Genomic DNA, 18987 nt, shown 5'->3' with positions numbered 1-18987 from the left:
ATTAGATTAGTATGGAACCTCACTAAGCAACATATTAGATTAGTATGGAACCTCACTAAACAACATATTAGATTAGTATGGAACCTCACTAAACAACATATTAGATTAGTATGGAACCTCACTAAGCAACACATTAGATTAGTAAGCCAAACCTTGACCCAGAAAATATAAAAAACTATCGGCCTATATCGAATCTTCCATTCCTCTCAAAAATTTTAGAGAAGGCTGTTGCGCAGCAACTCACTGCCTTCCTGAAGACAAACAATGTATACGAAATGCTTCAGTCTGGTTTTAGACCCCATCATAGCACTGAGACGGCACTTGTGAAGGTGGTAAATGACATTTTAATGGCATCGGACCGAGGCTCTGCATCTGTCCTCGTGCTCCTAGACCTTAGTGCTGCTTTTGATACCATCGATCACCACATTCTTTTGGAGAGATTGGAAACCCAAATTGGTCTACACGGACATGTTCTGGCCTGGTTTAGATCTTATCTGTCGGAAAGATATCAGTTTGTCTCTGTGAATGGTTTGTCCTCTGACAAATCAACTGTAAATTTCGGTGTTCCTCAAGGTTCTGTTTTAGGACCACTATTGTTTTCACTATATATTTTACCTCTTGGGGATGTTATTCGAAAACATAATGTAAACTTTCACTGCTATGCGGATGACACACAGCTGTACATTTCAATGAAACATGGTGAAGCCCCAAAATTGCCCTCGCTAGAAGCATGTGTTTCAGACATAAGGAAGTGGATGGCTGCAAACTTTCTACTATTAAACTCGGACAAAATAGAGATGCTTGTTCTAGGTCCCAAGAAACAAAGAGATCTTCTGTTGAATCTGACAATTAATCTTAATGGTTGTACAGTCGTCTCAAATAAAACTGTGAAGGACCTCGGCGTTACTCTGGACCCTGATCTCTCTTTTGAAGAACATATCAAGACCATTTCGAGGACAGCTTTTTTCCATCTACGTAACATTGCAAAAATCAGAAACTTTCTGTCCAAAAATGATGCAGAAAAATTAATCCATGCTTTTGTCACTTCTAGGTTAGACTACTGCAATGCTCTATTTTCCGGCTACCCGGATAAAGCACTAAATAAACTTCAGTTAGTGCTAAATACGGCTGCTAGAATCCTGACTAGAACCAAAAAATTTGATCATATTACTCCAGTGCTAGCCTCTCTACACTGGCTTCCTGTCAAAGCAAGGGCTGATTTCAAGGTTTTACTGCTAACCTACAAAGCATTACATGGGCTTGCTCCTACCTATCTCTCTGATTTGGTCCTGCCGTACATACCTACACGTACGCTACGGTCACAAGACGCAGGCCTCCTAATTGTCCCTAGAATTTCTAAGCAAACAGCTGGAGGCAGGGCTTTCTCCTATAGAGCTCCATTTTTATGGAACGGTCTGCCTACCCATGTCAGAGACGCAAACTCGGTCTCAACCTTTAAGTCTTTACTGAAGACTCATCTCTTCAGTGGGTCATATGATTGAGTGTAGTCTGGCCCAGGAGTGGGAAGGTGAACGGAAAGGCTCTGGAGCAACGAACCGCCCTTGCTGTCTCTGCCTGGCCGGTTCCCCTCTTTCCACTGGGATTCTCTGCCTCTAACCCTGTTACGGGGCTGAGTCACTGGCTTACTGGGGCTCTCTCATGCCGTCCCTGGGGGGTGCGTCACCTGGGTGGGTTGATTCACTGTTGTGGTCAGCCTGTCTGGGTTGGCGCCCCCTTGGGTTGTGCCGTGGCGGAGATCTTTGTGGGCTATACTCGGCCTTGTCTCAGGATGGTAAGTTGGTGGTTGAAGATATCCCTCTAGTGGTGTGGGGGCTGTGCTTTGGCAAAGTGGGTGGGGTTATATCCTTCCTGTTTGGCCCTGTCCGGTGGTGTCCTCGGATGGGGCCACAGTGTCTCCTGACCCCTCCTGTCTCAGCCTCCAGTATTTATGCTGCAGTAGTTTATGTGTCGGGGGGCTAGGGTCAGTTTGTTATATCTGGAGTACTTCTCCTGTCCTATTCGGTGTCCTGTGTGAATCTAAGTGTGCGTTCTCTAATTCTCTCCTTCTCTCTTTCTTTCTCTCTCTCGGAGGACCTGAGCCCTAGGACCATGCCCCAGGACTACCTGACATGATGACTCCTTGCTGTCCCCAGTCCACCTGGCCATGCTGCTGCTTTAGTTTCAACTGGCCTGGGCCCTAGGACCATGTCCCAGGACTACCTGACATGATGACTCCTTGCTGTCCCCAGTCCACCTGACTGTGCTGCTGCTCCAGTTTCAACTGTTCTGCCTTATTATTATTCGACCATGCTGGTCATTTATGAACATTTGAACATCTTGGTCATGTTCTGTTATAATCTCTACCCGGCACAGCCAGAAGAGGACTGGCCACCCCACATAGCCTGGTTCCTCTCTAGGTTTCTTCCTAGGTTTTGGCCTTTCTAGGGAGTTTTTCCTAGCCACCATGCTTTTACACCTGCATTGTTTGCTGTTTGGGGTTTTAGGCTGGGTTTCTGTACAGCACTTTGAGATATCAGCTGATGTACGAAGGGCTATATAAATAAATTTGATTTGATTTGATTAGTATGGAACCTCACTAAACAACATATTAGATTAGTATGGAACATCACTAAACAACATATTAGATTAGTATGGAACCTCACTAAACAACATATTAGATTAGTATGGAACCTCACTAAACAACATTAGATTAGTATGGAACCTCACTAAACAACATATTAGTTTAGTATGGAACCTCACTAAACAACATTAGATTAGTATGGAACCTCACTAAACAACATATTAGTTTAGTATGGAACCTCACTAAGCAACACATTAGATTAGTATGGAACCTCACTAAACAACATATTAGATTAGTATGGAACCTCACTAAACAACATATTAGATTAGTATGGAACCTCACTAAACAACATATTAGATTAGTATGGAACCTCACTAAACAACATATTAGATTAGTATGGAACCTCACTAAACAACATATTAGATTAGTATGGAACCTCACTAAACAACATATTAGATTAGTATGGAACCTCACTAAACAACATATTAGATTAGTATGGAACCTCACTAAGCAACATATTAGATTAGTATGGAACCTCACTAAACAACATATTAGATTAGTATGGAACCTCACTAAACAACATATTAGATTAGTATGGAACCTCACTAAACAACATATTAGATTAGTATGGAACCTCACTAAACAACATTAGATTAGTATGGAACCTCACTAAACAACATATTAGTTTAGTATGGAACCTCACTAAACAACATATTAGATTAGTATGGAACCTCAATAAGCAACATATTAGATTAGTATGGAACCTCACTAAACAACATATTAGATTAGTATGGAACCTCACTAAACAACATATTAGTTTAGTATGGAACCTCACTAAACAACATATTAGATTAGTATGGAACCTCACTAAACAACATATTAGATTAGTATGGAACCTCACTAAACAACATATTAGTTTAGTATGGAACCTCACTAAACAACATATTAGATTAGTATGGAACCTCACTAAACAACATATTAGATTAGTATGGAACCTCACTAAACAACATATTAGTTTAGTATGGAACCTCACTAAACAACATATTAGATTAGTATGGAACCTCACCAAACAACATATTAGATTAGTATAGAACCTCACTAAACAACATATTAGTTTAGTATGGAACCTCACTAAAGAACATATTAGATTAGTATGGAACCTCACTAAACAACATATTAGATTAGTATGGAACCTCACTAAACAACATATTAGATTAGTATGGAACCTCACTAAACAACATATTAGATTAGTATGGAACCTCACTAAGCAACATATTAGATTAGTATGGAACCTCACTAAACAACATATTAGATTAGTATGGAACCTCACTAAACAACATATTAGATTAGTATGGAACCTCACTAAACAACATATTAGATTAGTATGGAACCTCACTAAACAACATTAGATTAGTATGGAACCTCACTAAACAACATATTAGTTTAGTATGGAACCTCACTAAACAACATATTAGATTAGTATGGAACCTCAATAAGCAACATATTAGATTAGTATGGAACCTCACTAAACAACATATTAGATTAGTATGGAACCTCACTAAACAACATATTAGTTTAGTATGGAACCTCACTAAACAACATATTAGATTAGTATGGAACCTCACTAAACAACATATTAGATTAGTATGGAACCTCACTAAACAACATATTAGTTTTGTATGGAACCTCACTAAACAACATATTAGATTAGTATGGAACCTCACTAAACAACATATTAGATTAGTATGGAACCTCACTAAACAACATATTAGTTTAGTATGGAACCTCACTAAACAACATATTAGATTAGTATGGAACCTCACCAAACAACATATTAGATTAGTATAGAACCTCACTAAACAACATATTAGTTTAGTATGGAACCTCACTAAAGAACATATTAGATTAGTATGGAACCTCACTAAACAACATATTAGATTAGTATGGAACCTCACTAAACAACATATTAGATTAGTATGGAACCTCACTAAACAACATATTAGATTAGTATGGAACCTCACTAAACAACATATTAGATTCGTATGGAACCTCACTAAACAACATATTAGATTCGTATGGAACCTTGCTTTTTTATGAGTGAACACACACAGAAAGAGAGATAGAGAGAGGTAGAGAGAGAGAGAAGAGAGGGAGACAGAGAGGTAGAGAAAGAGAGAGAGAGAGGGACAGAGAGAGAGGGAGAGAGAGACAGAGACAGAGAGAGAGAGACAGAGAGAGAGAGGTAGAGAGAGAAGAGGGAGACAGAGAGAGGTAGAGAGAGAGAGAGAGAGAGAGGTAGAGAGAGAGAGAGAGAGAGAGAGGTAGAGAGAGAGAGGGACAGAAAGAGAGGGAGACAGAGAGAGACAGAGAGAGGTAGAGAGAGAGAGGGAGAGAGAAGAGAGGGAGAGAGAGAGAGGTAGAGAGAGAGAGAGAAATAGGTAGAGAGAGAGAAATAGGTAGAGAGAGGTAGAGAGAGAGGTAGAGAGAGAGAGAGAGAGAGAGAGAGCGAGAGACAGAGAGCGAGAAGGGAACAGGTGTGACAGACGAGAGCGATCTGCCTTGGACATTTATTCAACAGCATAGTTTTTCTACCAGGACAAAGTAAGGGGCCCCTATAGGTATGAGTCAGTAAGATTCTCATTTACCGGTACAATGATGGCCTGGCAAATGGGGTAATAAATAAGATACAATAATATAGTATATTATAAGACAGTCATCACAGTATGAAAGGACTGAGACACTTGTTATCCACACCAAGAGAGAGAGAGAGAGAGAGAAAGAGAGAGAAAGAGAGAGTGTGAAATTGTGTGTCTCTCTCATCACCGTGTAGATCTTGTTTCTGCGTGAGGAAGGAGAAGACCCCTCATCTTCTGACTCCGTCTCACTGTAGCACTCTGTCCACAAAGACACAAACAATCAACCTTATCATTAGAACTTCCGCTTGTCCAGGCCTGTTGTTCTAGTTTGAAACACATTTGGATGGTTACCCAGACGAGACTCTCCATTGAAACGTGTTAGTCCAGGAGGTGTAGGCTGGGAAACGAGCATGTAATGTATTTTTGTTTTGGCTACTATCAAGGAACACAATAATAAGAAAAACGGTGATGAAATACATATTTATCCTATGAAATCTCATGAAAAGTTTCTCCTACCCTCTTCGTTGTCCGGTGGTCCTTTGTGGAACTTCTTGTGTTTCTGTATGGCTGTGATCAGACAGTTGATCCACCTGCAGAGGAAGAGACAGTGTTCACTGCAAGGGCCTATATTCTATTTAAATTTCACCTTTATTTAACCAGGTAGGCCAGTTGAGAACAAGTTCTCATATACAACTGCGACCTGGCCAAGATAAAGCAAAGCAGTGAGACAAAAACAACAACACAGAGTTACACATAACAAACGTACAGTCAATAACACAATAGAAACATCTATGTACAGTGTGTGCAAATGTAGAAGAGTAGGGAGGTAAGGCAATAAATAGGCCATAGAGGCGAAATAATTACAATTTAGCATTAACACTGGAGTGATATATGTGCAGATGATGATGTGCAAGTAGAGATGCTGGGGTGCAAAAGAGCAAGAAGATAAATAACAATATGGGGATGAGGTAGTTGGCTGGGCTATTTACAGATTGGCTGTGTACAGGTACAGTGATCGGTAAGCTGCTCTGACAACTGATGCTTAAAGTTAGAGAGGGAGATAAGACTTCAGCTTCAATCCAGTCATTGGCAGCAGAGAACTGAAAGGAAAGGCGGCCAAAAGAGGAATTGGCTTTGGGGGTGACCAGTGAAATATACTTGCTGGAGCGCATGCTACAGGTGGGTGCTGCTATGGTGACCAGTGAGCCGAGATATTTACCTAGCAAAGACTTATAGATGACCTGGAGCCAGTGGGTTTGGTGATGAATATGTAGCGAGGGCCAGCCAACGAGAGCATACAAGTCGCAGTGGGGGGTAGTATATGGGGCTTTGGTGTTAAAACAGAAGGCACTGTGATAGAATACATCCAGTTTGCTGAGTAGAGTGTCGGAAGCTATTTTGTAAAATACATCGCCGAAGTCAAGGATCGGTAGGATAGTCAGTTTCACGAGGGAATGCCGGGCAGCATGAGTGAAGGAGGCCTTGTTGCGAAATAGGAAGCGGATTCCAGATTTAATTTTGGATTGGAGATGCTTAATGTGAGTCTGGGAGGAGAGTTTACAGTCTAACCAGACACCTAGGTATTTGTAGTTGTCCACATATTCTAAGTCAGAACCGTCCAGAGTAGTGATGCTGGACGGGCGGGCAGGTGCAAGCTGCAATCGGTTGAAGAGCATGCATTTAGTTTTACTAGCATTTAAAAGCAGTTGGAGGCCACGGAAGGAGTGTTGTATGGCATTGTGGCTCGTTTGGATGTTTGTTAACACAGTGTCCTAAGAAGGGCCAGATGTATACATAATCGTTTTGTGTGCGTAGAGGTGGATCAGAGAATCACCAGCAGCAAGAGCGACATCATTGATGTTTTCAGAGAAAAGAGTCGGCCCGAAAATTGAACCCTGTAGCACCCTCATAGAGACTGCCAGAGGTCCGGACGACAGGCCCTCCGATTTGACACACTGAACTCTGTCTGAGAAGTAGTTGGTGGACCAGGCGAGGCAGTCATTTGAGAAACCAAGGGTATTGAGTCTGCCGATAAGAATGCAGTGATTGACAGAGTCGAAAGCCTTGGCCAGGTCGATGAAGATGGCTGCACAGTATTGTCTCTTTATTGATGGCGATTATGATCTCGTTTAGGACCTTGAGCGTGGCTGAGGTGCACCCATGAAGGTAGAAGGTACGGTGGGATTCAAAATGGTCGGTGATCTGTTTGTTAACTTGGCTTCTGAAGATTTTAGAATGGCAGGGCAGGATGGATATACAGTGGGGCAAAAAAGTATTTAGTCAGCCACCAATTGTGCAAGTTCTCCCACTTAAAAAGATGAGAGAGGCCTGTAATTTTCATCATAGGTACACTTCAACTATGACAGACAAAATGAAAAGAAAAAAATCCAGAAAATGACATTGTAGGATTTTTAATGAATTTATTTGCAAATTATGGTGGAAAATAAGTATTTGGTCAATAACAAAAGTTTCTCAATACTTTGTTATATACCCTTTGTTGGCAATGACAGAGGTCAAACGTTTTCTGTAAGTCTTCACAAGGTTTTCACACACTGTTGCTGTTATTTTGGCCCATTCCTCCATGCAGATCTCCTCTAGGTAGGAATCCGGAGATGTGGTAGGGAAAAAGCAGTCCGATATGCTCTGGGTTGATATCGCGCTGTCCAGACTGGCAGGTCTTGACTGAGCTGAGGCTGGCTGGTGTCCGACTTAACGATGAAGACCCCTAGCAGTGGCTAACTGACTATTAGCTAATAGCTAGTTAGCTGGCTAGCTGCTGATGCGGGTTCCGGTTCTGAAGTATAAAAATAGCAGATCTGTAACACATTGGTTGAGGAGGGTTGCAGGAGATATTATATATTCAGTCCGTAGATGCAAAGTGAGATTAAAATATATACTGGAAAAAAATAAGGACAACGATATTTACACAGGACAAGTCAAAACACACACCTGGCTGCTACGCCATCTTGGAAAAGCTTCATAAAGCTAGTAGGAGTTCTGATCTAGGATCAGTTTCGCCTTGTAGATCATAATCAATCAGATTACATGGACGGCGGGGGGTCTTATCCTAGATCTGCACTTAACATAAAATCTTAACTTTCAACTGGAACAACCCTTGTACTATGTAATTCTCTGCCTGTTTCTGTAGTACTGACAAACCAACACAAGGTGGGAGCATAGACTATCATATACGCTCAGTAGTCAGTACTCTTGGAGTAGCTTACCTCGCTTTACCTCACCTGAAACTATCAGTGGCCCGCCAACAAACTGTCACCTGCCCGCTTACAAATTGTCAGTGGCCTGTCAACAAACTATCAGTGGTCTGTGTGGTAGAGAAAATGCCACTGCCTTAAAATGTGTGCATTTGTATTTGTGGGAGAGAGAGAAAGAGGGAGAAAGAGAAAGAGGGAGAAAGAGAATGAGAAAGAGGGAGAAAGAGAGGGAGAAAGAGGGTTTAGCCACCAGATCGTAGCACACAGACAGAGACAACATCTGTATAACGTTTCAGAGCCAGACAGAGACAACATCTGTATTATGTTTCAGAGCCAGACAGAGACCGCAATGGAGAGATTCAGTCGAGTGTTGTCTCCATCACACAGCTGTGGTGTGTGTATGGTGTGTGTGTGCTGTGTGTATGGTGTGTGTGTGGTATGTGTATGGTGTGTGTGGTATGTGGAGTGTGTGTGTGGTGTGTGGTGTCAAACAACCACAGACATTATCCTATCAAAATGTTCCAATATATTCAAATCACTGGGACGTCTCCGTCATCGTTTCTATGGGGAATCCTCAGTTGTGCATTTCCTGCCAGGCTTTCTTAAATGAATCATTGAAATATGCAGGAGACCTGTAGGGAAGAGAACAGCGTATGTGTATGTGTGTGTGTATTAGCAGTGTATATTGGAACCAGGAGTTGGAACCCAAAGTTATTTTCCAATCTGAACAGAACTATTTTTTTTTTTTTTCATTTCACTCCACTGTTGCGACCAGCTAAATAAAATTCTGAACCGGTTCGAACCCCCCAAAAAAGTACTGGTTTATATCATTCCTTTCTGTTCCTTTTTTTAAACCTCTGAAATCATATATATTTGTTTACATTTAGCTTGACATTAAATTCCTTCACCATCCATTCATGCAGTATGGATAGTGCTATGGAATGGGCAAACTATAGTTCACGGAGTTGTTTACATTTAGCTTGACATTAAATTCCTTCACCATTCATGCAGTATGGATAGTGCTATGGAATGGGCAAACTATAGTTCACGGAGTTGTTTACATTTAGCTTGACATTAAATTCCTTCACCATTCATGCAGTATGGATAGTGCTATGGAATGGGCAAACTATAGTTCACGGAGTTGTTTACATGTGTGATGGAAAGACAAGTGTAGGGTGGGGATCCGCTATTGGCTCTTTGACTTGTCAATAGAAGTCGATAGATAGCGTTTTGCTGTTGCCACGATGACGTCACAGCACCAATTTGCCTGGCTGCGGTACAGCTGTGGTCCCCAACGTAGCATTTTTCAGCTGGCAGGCAGACACTGGAAGAAGTTTCTGAGTGACAGAGGGAGGGCTTTGCATAGGTGCTTTGTTGCAAGATGGCGCCGACAGAGATGGTCCCCTCGCTTCGAGTCCTTAGGAAACTATACAGTATTTTGTTTTTTTTTATGTATTATTTCTTTTATTGTTAGGCCAGAAAATCTTAAGTGTTATTACATACAGCCGGGAATAAGAGTGACATCAACTCACCAACATTACGACCAGAAATACAACTTTCCTGAAGCGGATCCTTTGTTCGGGCCACCACCCAGAACATTGGATCTAATCCCAGAGGCCGACCCAAAACAACGTCGCCGCAGAAGGGTAGACAGAGCGGGCTCCTGGTCAGACTTCGGAGGCGTACACATCACCCACCGCTTCCGAGTATATTACTCGCCAATGTCCAGTCTCTGGACAACAAAGGTGGACTAAATTAGGGAAAGGGATGCCTTTCCAGAGAGACATCAGAGATTGTAACATTCTCTGTACACGGAAACCAGGCTCTCTCAGGATATGTTGTCGGAGTCTGTACAGCCACCGGGATTCTTCATGCGTCGCATCGACAGAAATAAACATCTCTCTGGGAAGAAGAAGGGCGGGGGTGTATGCTTCATGATTAACGACTCATGGTGTAATAACAACATACAGGAACTCAAGTCCTTTTGATCATCTGACCTATAATTCCTTACAATCAAATGCTGACCACATTATTGCCAAGAGAATTCTCTTCAATTATAGACACAGCTGTGTATACACCCCCCCCCCCCCTCAAGGAACTTCACTGGACTCTATGGAAACTGGAAAACATATATCCTGATGCTGCATTTATTGTAGCTGGGGATTTAAAACAAAGCTCATTTGAGAACAGGGCTACCGAAATTGTATCAGCACATTGACTGTAGCACGCAAGCGGGCAATACACTGGACCACTGCTACTCTAACTTTAGAGATGCATACAAGGCCCTCCCCCGCCCGACCACGACTCCATTTTGCTGCTACCATCCTACAGGCAGAAACTCAAACAGGATGTACCCTCTGACTAATCGGAATCCACGCTGTAAGATTGTTTTGATCACGTGGACTGGAACATGTTCCGGGAAGCCTCAGAGAATAACATACATTTCTACACTGACTCGGTGAGTGAGTTTATAAGGAAGTACATTGGAGATGTTGTACCCACTGTGACTATTAAAACCTACCCTAACCAGAAACACTGGATAGATGGTGGCATTCGCAGAAAGCGCGAATCACCGCATTCAACCAATGGAAAGATGACTAGGAATATGGCAGAATGTAAATAGTGTAGTTATTCCCTCCGCAAGGCAATCAAACAGGCGAAATGTTGGTATAGGGACAAAGTGAAGTCGCAATTCAACGGCTCAGACACGAGATGTATGTGGCAGGGTCTACTGGCAATTACGAACTACAAAAAGAAAATGAGCCACGTCACAGACACCGACGTCTTGCTTCCAGACACACTAAAACATCTTCTTTGCCCGCTTTGAGGATAATACAGGGCCACCGACGCGGCCCGCTACCAAAGACTGCGGGCCCCCCTCTCCTTCTATGGCCGATTACATTGCAATCCACGAGGAAACTGCGTGGCAGGCTGACCACCTGTTACGCGAGTGCAGCGTCAAAAGGACTTTGTGGCTCCAAGGAGCCAAGGTAAGTTGCTAGCTACCTTATCTTATAAAAAACATCAATCTTCACAATCACTAGTTAACTACACATGGTTGATGATATTACTAGGTTAACTAGCTTGTCCTGCGTTGTATATAAACACACAATGCAGTGCCTGTTAATTCATCATCGAATCACAGCCTACTTCAACTTCGCCAAACGGGTGAAGATTTAACAAAAGTGCATTGGCGAAAAAAGCACAATCTTTCCACAAATGTATCTAAACATCAATGCCTTTCTTAAAATCAATGCACAGAAGTATATATTTTTTTAAACCTGCATATTTAGTTAAAATAAATTAATGTTAGCAGGCAATATTAACTAGGGAAATTGTGTCACTTCTCTTGCGCTTAGTGCAAGCAGTGTTACGCTATATGCCACAGTTTGGGCCGCCTGGCTCTTTGCGAACTGTGAACTAATTTGCCAGAATTGTACATAATTATGACATAACATTGAAGGTTGTGCAATGTAACAGCAATATTTAGACTTAGGGTTGCCACCCATTTGATAAAATACGGAACGGTTCCATATTTCACAGAAATTTTTGAAATGATAGTTTACGGATTTGACCATATTAATGACCAAAGGCTTGTATTTCTGTGTTTATTATATTATAATTAAGTCTGATTTGATATTTGATAGAGCAGACTGGCTGAGATGTGGTAGGCAGCATCAGGCTCGTAAGCATTCATTCAAACAGCACTTTACTGCGTATGCCAGCAGCTCTTAGCAATGCTTGAAGCACAGCTCTGTTTATGACTTCAAGCCTATCAACTCCCACGATTAGGCTGGCAATACTAAAGTGCCTATAAGAACATCCAATGGTCAAAGGTATATGAGATACAAATGGAATAGAGAGAAATAGTCGACGCGTCATAATTCCTATTATAACTACAACCTAAAACTTCTTAACTGGGAATATTGAACCTCCAGCTTTCATATGTTCTCATGTTCTGAGCAAGGAAATTAAACATTAGCTTTTTTACATGGCACATATTGCACTTTTACTTCCTTCTCCAACACTGTGTTTTTCCATTATGTTAATCAAATAGAACATTTCATTATTTATTTGACACTATATAGATGTTATTTATAAAAACATTTAAAAAAAAATATATATATATATTTTTTTTAAATCGGCAGTTTAATCGGTATCGGCTTTTTTGGGGTCCTCCAATAAATCGGTATCGGCAATTGAAAAATCATAATCGGTCGACCTCTACCCTAGACCCACTTCAGTTTGAATACTGCCCCAACAGGTCCACAGGCGATGCAATCGCCATCACACTGCACACAAATCAAATTTGATTCGATTTGATCCCATCTGGAAAAGAGGAATACCTATGTAAGGAATGCTGTTCATTGACTACAGCTCAGCATTCAACACCATAGTACCCTCCAAGCTCATCATTAAGCTCGAGTCCCTGGGTCTCAACCCTGCCCTGTGCTATTGGGTCTTGGACTTTCTGACGTGCCGCCCCTAGGTGGTGAAGGTAGGGAACAACATCTCCACTTTGCTGATCCTCAACAATTGGTGCGTGCTCAGCCCACTTCTGTACTCCCTGTTCACCCACGACTGAGCGGCCATGCACGCCTCCAACTCAATCATCAAGTTTGCAGATGACACAACAGTAGTGGGCTTGATTACCAACAACGACGAGACGGCCTACAGGAAGGAGGTGAAGGCACTCGGAGTGTGGTGTCAGGAAAACAATCTCTCACTCAACGTCAACAAAACAAAGGAAATTATCGTGGACTTCAGGAAACAGCAAACAACACCCCCCTATCCACATCGACGGGACAGTAGTGGAGAAGGTGGAAAGTTAAGTTCCTTAGGGTACACATCACGGACAAACTGAAATGGTCTACCCACACAGACAGTGTGGTGAAGAAGGCGCAACAGCGCATCTTCAACCTCAGGAGGCTCATGAAATGTGGCTTGTCACCTAAAACCCTCACAAACCTTTACAGATGCACAATTGAGAGCATCCTGTCGGGCTGTATCACCGCCTGGTACGGCAACTTCACCACCCTCAACCGCAAGGCTCTCCAGAGGGTGGTGCGGTCTGCACAACGCATCACCGGGGGCAAACTACCTGCCCTCCAGGACACCTACAGCACCCGATGTCACAGGAAGGCCAAAAAAATCATCAAGGACAACAACCACCCGAGCCACTGCCTGTTCACCCCACTACCATCCAGGAGACGAGGTCAGTATAGCTGCATCAAAGCTGGGACCGAGAGACTGAAAAACAGCTTCTATGTCAAGGCCATCAGACTGTTAAACAGCCATCACTAAAACAGAGAAGCTGCTGCCTACATACCACTCAAATCATTAGCCAATTTAATAAATGGATCACTAGTCACTTAAAACAGTTTATCTTCCATTACTTATCTCATATGTATATACTGTATTTTATACCATCTATTACATATTGCCTATGCCGCTCGGCCATCGCTCATCCATATATTTCTATGTACACATTCTTCTTCCATACTTTTACATTTGTGTGTATTAGGTAGTTGTTGTGAAACTGTTAGATTACTTGTTAGGTATTACTGCACTGTCGGAACTAGAAGCACAAACATTTCACTACACTCGCATTAACATCTGCTAATCATGTGTATGTGACCAATAACATTTGATTTGATTTGTGTTTTTTGTGGGACTAGAAAAAAATACCCAGAATGTAAAATAACGTTTTTAACCGGTTCCCATGCTTTTAAAATAATGGTTCTGTTCTGGTACAGTATAGAGCACTTTCAGTCCTGGATCTGATTCTGTTACTTGAATTTTTTTAATTTTTTTGGTTTTCGGTTCTATTCCCTGAACCGGTTTCAACCAGATGTGTTCATAATTCATCACACCTACTTGGTCATGTCATTGACATTCTCGGCGGCAAAGAAGAAAGTCTGGAAGCGCTGGTGGCACATTTGGAAGACACTGGGGAGAGAGAAAGAAAGACAGACACAGACAGACCGGAGGAGAGAGAGAGAGAGGGGAAGAGAGAGATAGGCAGTTAGGATTAAGTTAGCTCCAGCGTTGAGCGTTCTGGGATATTAAATTGCTATTTGAACCCAGATGTGACTACAGTACTTCCCACAATAAGTTAGGTGAATTCTGGCCCATTCCTCCTGACAGAGCTGGTGTAACAGAGTCAGGTTTGTAGGCCTTCTTGATCACACACACTTTTTTTTTTAGCTCTGCCCCAAAATTTTCTATAGGATTAAGGTCAGGGCTTTGTGATGGCCACTCCAATACCTCAACTTTGTTGTCCTTAAGCCATTTTAATTTTCAATTTTTCTGAGGACTTGACTGATTTCTTTTGATTTTCCCATGATGTCAAGCAAAGAGGCACTGAGTTTGAAGGTAGGCCTTGAAATACATCCGCAGGTACACCTCCAATTGACTCAAATGATGTCAATTAGCCTATCAGAAGCTTCTAAAGCCATGACATCATTTTCTGGAATTTTCCAAGCTGTTTAATGGCACGGACAACTTAGTGTATGTAAACTTCTGACCCACTGGAATTGTGATATAGTGAATTATAAGTGAAATAATCTGTCTGTAAACAATTGTTGGAAAAATGACTTGTGTCGTGCACAAAGTAGATATACTAACCGACTGGCCGAAACTATAGTTTGTTAACAAGAAATTTGTGGAGTGGTTGAAAAACTAGTTTTAATGACTCCAACCTAAGTGTATGTAAACTTCCGACTTCAACTGTATCTCATCACACTAGATACAACGGTACTCCATACTTCCTCTAGACACTTCATGTGGCAAAGGTACTCACTACTTCCTCTAGACACTTCATGTGGCAAAGGTACTCACTACTTCCTCTAGACACTTCATGTGGCAAAGGTACTCACTACTTCCTCTAGAAACTTCATGTGGCAAAGGTACTCACTACTTCCTCTAGACACTTCATGTGGCAAAGGTACTCACTACTTCCTCTAGACACATCATGTGGCAAAGGTACTCACTACTTCCTCTTGTGTTCTCCTGCGCTCTCTATGTTGTAGCTGGAGATATGAACCAGGCCCTCTGCTTTCTCCTCCTGGCAACGACAAACAAATAAATAGGTTAATCAACCACAACTACTGCTGCCATGATAGTAAGTAAGTAGCCTTGTCCGAGCCAAAACGGCCCACAGGGTAAGAACCTATTTCCTGTTTCTGTAGCGTGAGGCAGCTTGATGTACAAGTGCACCCCCTGGACGCAAGTCTATCGCAGTGCCTTAACCCCAATTCATGCTGAGTGCCAAGCATTTTTAAAGTCTGTCGGGGATCGAACCCCCAACCTTCCAATCTCAGGGAGGACACTGGTGCGCTGCTGCCATGATAGCCTGGTTAAACCAGACTGAACCCTACAAAGCACAGTGTTCTCTCTGGTTTACTCAGGCTACTTATCACAATAAACAGGGTCTAAAAGACAGAGAGACAAACATCACAAGGCACAGTGGAAACCTGTTGAGTAAAACGGAACTGTACAACTACATGCAAATAACACTATCACTGTGAGTCATGATATTATTGGGCCTCTATAACATTACATGCGTAATGATATGCTAATATGATATAATAGCATATGACATAATTGCAATTTAACTGTACATTGACGTGAGCAGATCCTCAGTCAAGTCGCCATGATTCCCCATTCATCATGAGGGACAATGTTCTCTTCTACACAATGCATTTCTATCTGAATGGTCTGTAATGTTGCACCGTCCCAAACAACCATTGTTTTGTCACCGTTACCATGTTCTAGAAGTAAACATATGATAAAGTAGGTCTGTATATAGAGCCATCATGGTTGAGCGTTGTGTGCGCATCCCGACATCAAAAAGCTCTGTAGCTCAAGTTTTAAAAATTTATTTTACTTTATTTAACTTGGCAAGTCAGTTAAGAGCAAATTCAAATTTTCAATGACGGCCTAGGAACAGTGGGATTTGATCTTGCAACCTTTCGGTTACTAGTCCAATGCTTTAACCACTAGGCTACCTGCCGCCCTGAGTCTGGACCTTGACAAACTTAAACAGTGAGTGAGTCATGACCACGAAAACACCAGACGGATGGCTATAGCTACGATCAACAAGTATATTATTCTTCTGGGTTCATCTAGCTCTATTTGGGATATTTTATCTTGCCTCGCTGGCTTGGTAGTTTGCTCGGTTATCGATCCTCTGATGCACATTTGTGGCGTTGTAGGCGAAAATCTGATTACTTAAAAAATTAAAAACTTGTATGAGCTATATTTGAAGTTACACGTTATCGTATCAACAGAACATTCTGATTCTCAACTGAGCGCTCAGTTTTTCATGGCATAGAGTCCATATATTTATCATCCCTTTTCCTGTCCTTTTTTGCTGGATGAAGGAATAGGGGTGGGGGGTGGAGGTTCTCCAACTATCCTAGCTCCTCTCATGCATGTGCCAACCCTCTCCGACACGTACAGCCTCCCATCTATCCAGAAAGCGCTTGATTTGACCATTTCTATCAGCAACGATGAGGTAATAATGAATGCGTTCACCTGCTGGCTGGTATACCAGTAGAGAGTGGGGCCCTTGAGGACGAACCAGAAGCGTTGCCATTTCTGGGTCATGAACACGCTGCTCTCCTTCCTCTTCTTCCACAGCCAGCCATCACAGTCGGGCTGAACCAGATCACGACACGACACACGGCGCCTGCTCGTCGCTGTATTCTTGCCTGGGGGGGAGAACAGAGAGAGAATAGAGAGAGAGAGAGAACAGAGAGAGACAGAGAGAACAGAGAGAGAGAGAGAACACAGAGAGAGAGACAGAACAGAGAGAGAGAGGACAGAGAGAACAGAGAGAACAGAACAGAGAGAGAGAACAGAGAGAGAGACAGAACAGAGAGAGAGAACAGAGAGAGAGAGAACAGAGAGAGAGACAGAAGAGAGAGAGAGACAGAACAGAGAGAGAGAGACAGAGAGAGAGAACAGAGAGAGAACAGAGAGAACAGAGAGAGAACAGAGAGAGAACAGAGAGAGAGAACAGAGAGAGAACAGAGAGAGAACAGAGAGAGAGAGAGAACAGAGAGAGAGAGACAGAACACAGAGAGAGAGACAGAACAGAGAGAGATAACAGACAGAGAGAGAGAACAGAGAGAGAGAGAACAGAGAGAGAGAGACAGAACAGAGAGAGAGAACAGAGAGAGAGAGAACAGAGAGAGAGAGACAGAACAGAGAGAGAGAGAACAGAGAGAGAGAGACAGAACAGAGAGAGAGAACAGAGAGAGAGAGAACAGAGAGAGAGAGACAGAACAGAGAGAGAACAGAGAGAACACAGAGAGAGAGAGAGAGAAAACAGAGAGAGAGAGACAGAACAGAGAGAGAACAGAGAGAGAGAGGACAGAGAGAGAGAGGACAGAGAGAGAGGACAGAGAGAGACAGAACAGAGAGAGAACAGAGAGAGAGAGGACAGAGAGAGAGAGGACAGAGAGAGAGAAAACAGAGAGAGACAGAACAGAGAGAGAACAGAGAGAGAGAGGACAGAGAGAGAGAGGAGAGAGAGAAAACAGAGAGAGACAGAACAGAGAGAACAGAGAGAGAGAGAACAGAGAGAGAGGACAGAGAGAGAAAACAGAGAGAGACAGAACAGAGAGAGAACAGAGAGAGACAGAGAGAGAGAGAAAAAGAGAGAGAGAGAAAACAGAGAGAGAGAAGGACAGAGAGAGAGAGAGAACAGAGAGAGAGAGACAGAGAGAGAAAACAGAGAGAGGACAGAGAGAGAGAGAACAGAGACAGAGAGAGAACAGACAGAGAGAGAACAGAGAGAGAGAGAGAGAGGACAGAGAGACAGAGAGAGAGAGAGAGAGGACAGAGAGAGAGAGAGGACAGAGAGACAGAAAACAGAGAGAGAGAGGACAGAGAGAGAGGACAGAGAGAGAAAACAGAGAGACAGAGGACAGAGAGAGAGAGAACAGAGAGAGAGAGACAGAGAGAGAGAGAGAGGACAGAGAGAGACAGAGAGAACAGAGAGAAGAGACAGAGAGAGAGAGGAGAGAACAGAGACACAGAGAGAGAGAGAGAGAAACAGAGAGAGAGAGGACAGAGAGAACAGAGAGAGAGAGAGAGAGGAGAGAGAGAACAGAGAGAGAGGATAGAGAGAACAGAGAGAGAGAGACAGAGAGAACAGAGAGAGAGACAGAGAGACAGAGAGAGAGAGGACAGAGAGACAGAGAGAGAGAGGAGAGAGAACAGAGACAGAGGACAGAGAGAACAGAGAGAGAGGACAGAGAGAAGAGAGAGAGAGGACAGAGAACAGAGAGAGAGAGAGAGACAGAGAACAGAGAGAACAGAGAGAGAGAGAGAAAATAGAGAGAGAGGACAGAGAGAACAGAGAGAGAGAGAACAGAGAGAGAGAGAGAGAGAGAGAGAGGACAGAGAGAACAGAGAGAGAGAGAGAGAGAGAGAGAGAGAGAGAGAGAGAACAGAGAGAGACAGAGAGAACAGAGAGAGACAGAACAGAGAGAGAGACAGAACAGAGAGAGAGACAGAAAGAGAGAGACAGAACAGAGAGAGAGACAGA

General features: G+C 42.6%; 1 protein-coding gene across 1 annotated transcript in view; it reads right to left on the bottom strand.

Annotated features, from left to right (window-relative positions):
• LOC115146520 (connector enhancer of kinase suppressor of ras 1-like) overlaps positions 1–18987 on the bottom strand; it is a 101269-nt gene that overhangs the window by 7303 nt on the left and 74979 nt on the right. Inside the window, exons 13-17 of the mRNA XM_065004335.1 lie at positions 16968–17143; positions 15422–15495; positions 14307–14378; positions 5734–5807; positions 5405–5475 (exon numbers count right to left, since the gene is read on the bottom strand). Coding sequence (XP_064860407.1) covers positions 5405–5475; positions 5734–5807; positions 14307–14378; positions 15422–15495; positions 16968–17143 — 467 coding nt within the window. The remainder of the gene's footprint in view (positions 1–5404; positions 5476–5733; positions 5808–14306; positions 14379–15421; positions 15496–16967; positions 17144–18987) is intronic.

This window comes from Oncorhynchus nerka, linkage group LG18 (assembly GCF_034236695.1).
Source record: "Oncorhynchus nerka isolate Pitt River linkage group LG18, Oner_Uvic_2.0, whole genome shotgun sequence".
Taxonomy (NCBI): Eukaryota; Metazoa; Chordata; class Actinopteri; order Salmoniformes; family Salmonidae; genus Oncorhynchus; species Oncorhynchus nerka.
Note: the sequence above shows the minus strand (reverse complement) of the source record. Positions and strands in the feature narration are given on the sequence as shown.